The following is a 1768-nucleotide window of genomic DNA, read 5'->3' on the forward strand; positions in this document are numbered from 1 at the left end:
TTATCCAAGTTTGCTAGACAATCATCAAAAGAATTCTCGACCGCCGATAAGTTATCTATGAAGACTTAAAGGTAGTCCTCCATCATGTCCGTGAATATCGCCATCATACACCTTTGAAAAGTCATCGATGTATTGCACAACCCAAATGGCACTCCACGAGACGGCAAAAGTACCATAAGGACATGTGAAAATAGTTTTCTCTTGATCCTCCGGAGCAATAAGAATTTGGTTGTAGTCGAAATACCCATCAAGAAAATAATAGAAAGCACGACCGACCAAACTATCAAGCATTTGATCTAGGAAGGGAAGTGGAAATGATCCTTTCTTGTGACTCTGTTGAGCTTACGATAGTCCATACACACTCTCCACCTAATCACTGTTCTTGTAGGAATCAACTCATTCTTATCATTGGTGACCACCGTCATGCCCCTTTCTTTGGGACACATTGAACCGGAGAAGTCCAAAAACTATCGGAAATGGTTTGGCGCCTTCCTCCAAGTTAATCTTGTGCATGCAAAGTGTGGGGCTTATCTCCTGAATATCCGCCAATGTCCATACAATAGCCTTCTTACTCTTTTGTAGCACTGCCAATGTAGATTCTACTTGCATGTTCATCAAACAAGAGGAAAGAATAACCGGTAAAGTAGAAGAAGGGCCAAGAAATTCATACCGAAGATGTGGAGGCAATGGATTCAACTCCAAGAATGGAGGCTCCTCAATTGAAGGCTTTGTTGGAGGAGTTGTTCTATTTTCAAGATCCAAGGACAATTTTTGAGGCTCATAAGTGTACGACCCCTTCCCGTGCAAAGAGTTCACACATTTTACGTAACCCTACATCCCTTCATCATCACGGTTGAGCAAGACGACCTCCAAAGTATCATCAACATTCATCACAACACTTGTTTCATCCACGATCACATCGGTCACCAAGTCCACGAAAGAGCACACCTCATTACTATTGTGTTGCCTATGGAAAACCACTTTTTTATCACCAACCCGAAAAGTAAGCTCTCCGGCTTTAAAATCAACTAGAGCCTTACCCGTAGCAAGGAAAGGTCTACCAAGAATAAACGGCACCTCATAGTCAACCTCACAATCAAGAATTACAAAATATACCGGAAGAATGAATTTATCAACACGAACCAATACGTCATCAATTACTCCCAGCGGACTCTTCATGGTACGATCATCCATTTGTAATCTCATAGATGTGGGTCTTGGTTGCCCAATTCCCAAAGTCTTCAAAACCGAATAGGGCATCAAATTGATACGTGCCCCATGATCACAAAGAACTTTAGTAAACTCGGCACTTCCAATGGTACAAAGGATTGTGAAAGCACCGTGATCTTCCAATTTAGGAGCCATTGAAAGCACAATTGCACTCACTTGATGAGTCATCTTTATAGTTTCACAATTCATCGACCACTTCTTTGTCATAAAGTCTTTCATATACTTTGCATAATCGGGCATTTGCTCCAAAGATTCAACCAATGGCCCATTGATATATAGACTCTTCATCATGTCAATGAACTTTTTGAATTGATTCTCGCCATTTTGCTTGGCAAGCCTTTGAGGATATAGAGAAGGAGGCTTGCGCATTGGTGCCTTAGATTTTGCACTACCGGTTTCGGTATGTCAACAATGTGCTCTCTAGACGGGTTCACTTCCTCTTGAGCTTCCTCCATATTGTCATCAATATCAATCTGCACTTCATCATTTGCTTGCACCACATTGTTCGAGGTCTCATCTTCTTGTACTATTTGCTCAT

General features: G+C 41.5%; 1 protein-coding gene across 1 annotated transcript; it reads right to left on the minus strand.

Moving 5' to 3' along the window:
• Nucleotides 1–405: 405 nt before the first annotated feature.
• LOC138889717 (uncharacterized) lies at nt 406–1398 on the minus strand. The gene is made up of 2 exons (XM_070173053.1): nt 836–1398; nt 406–745 (listed from the first exon to the last, which is right to left on the minus strand). The coding sequence occupies exons 1-2, from the start codon at nt 1396–1398 to the stop codon at nt 406–408; spliced, it is 903 nt and encodes a 300-aa protein (XP_070029154.1).
• Between the last annotated feature and the right edge of the window lie 370 nt (nt 1399–1768).

Source organism: Nicotiana sylvestris, chromosome 4 (genome assembly GCF_000393655.2).
Source record: "Nicotiana sylvestris chromosome 4, ASM39365v2, whole genome shotgun sequence".
NCBI lineage: Eukaryota > Viridiplantae > Streptophyta > Magnoliopsida > Solanales > Solanaceae > Nicotiana > Nicotiana sylvestris.

Coding starts and splice junctions, on each gene's coding strand:
- LOC138889717 (XM_070173053.1), bottom strand. CDS start 1,398: ATGACTCATCAAGTGAGTGCAATTGTGCTTTCAATGGCTCCTAAATTG. Junction 746..835: donor AACCGTGATGATGAAGGGAT/GTAGGGTTACGT, acceptor TCTTGAAAATAG/AACAACTCCTCCAACAAAGC.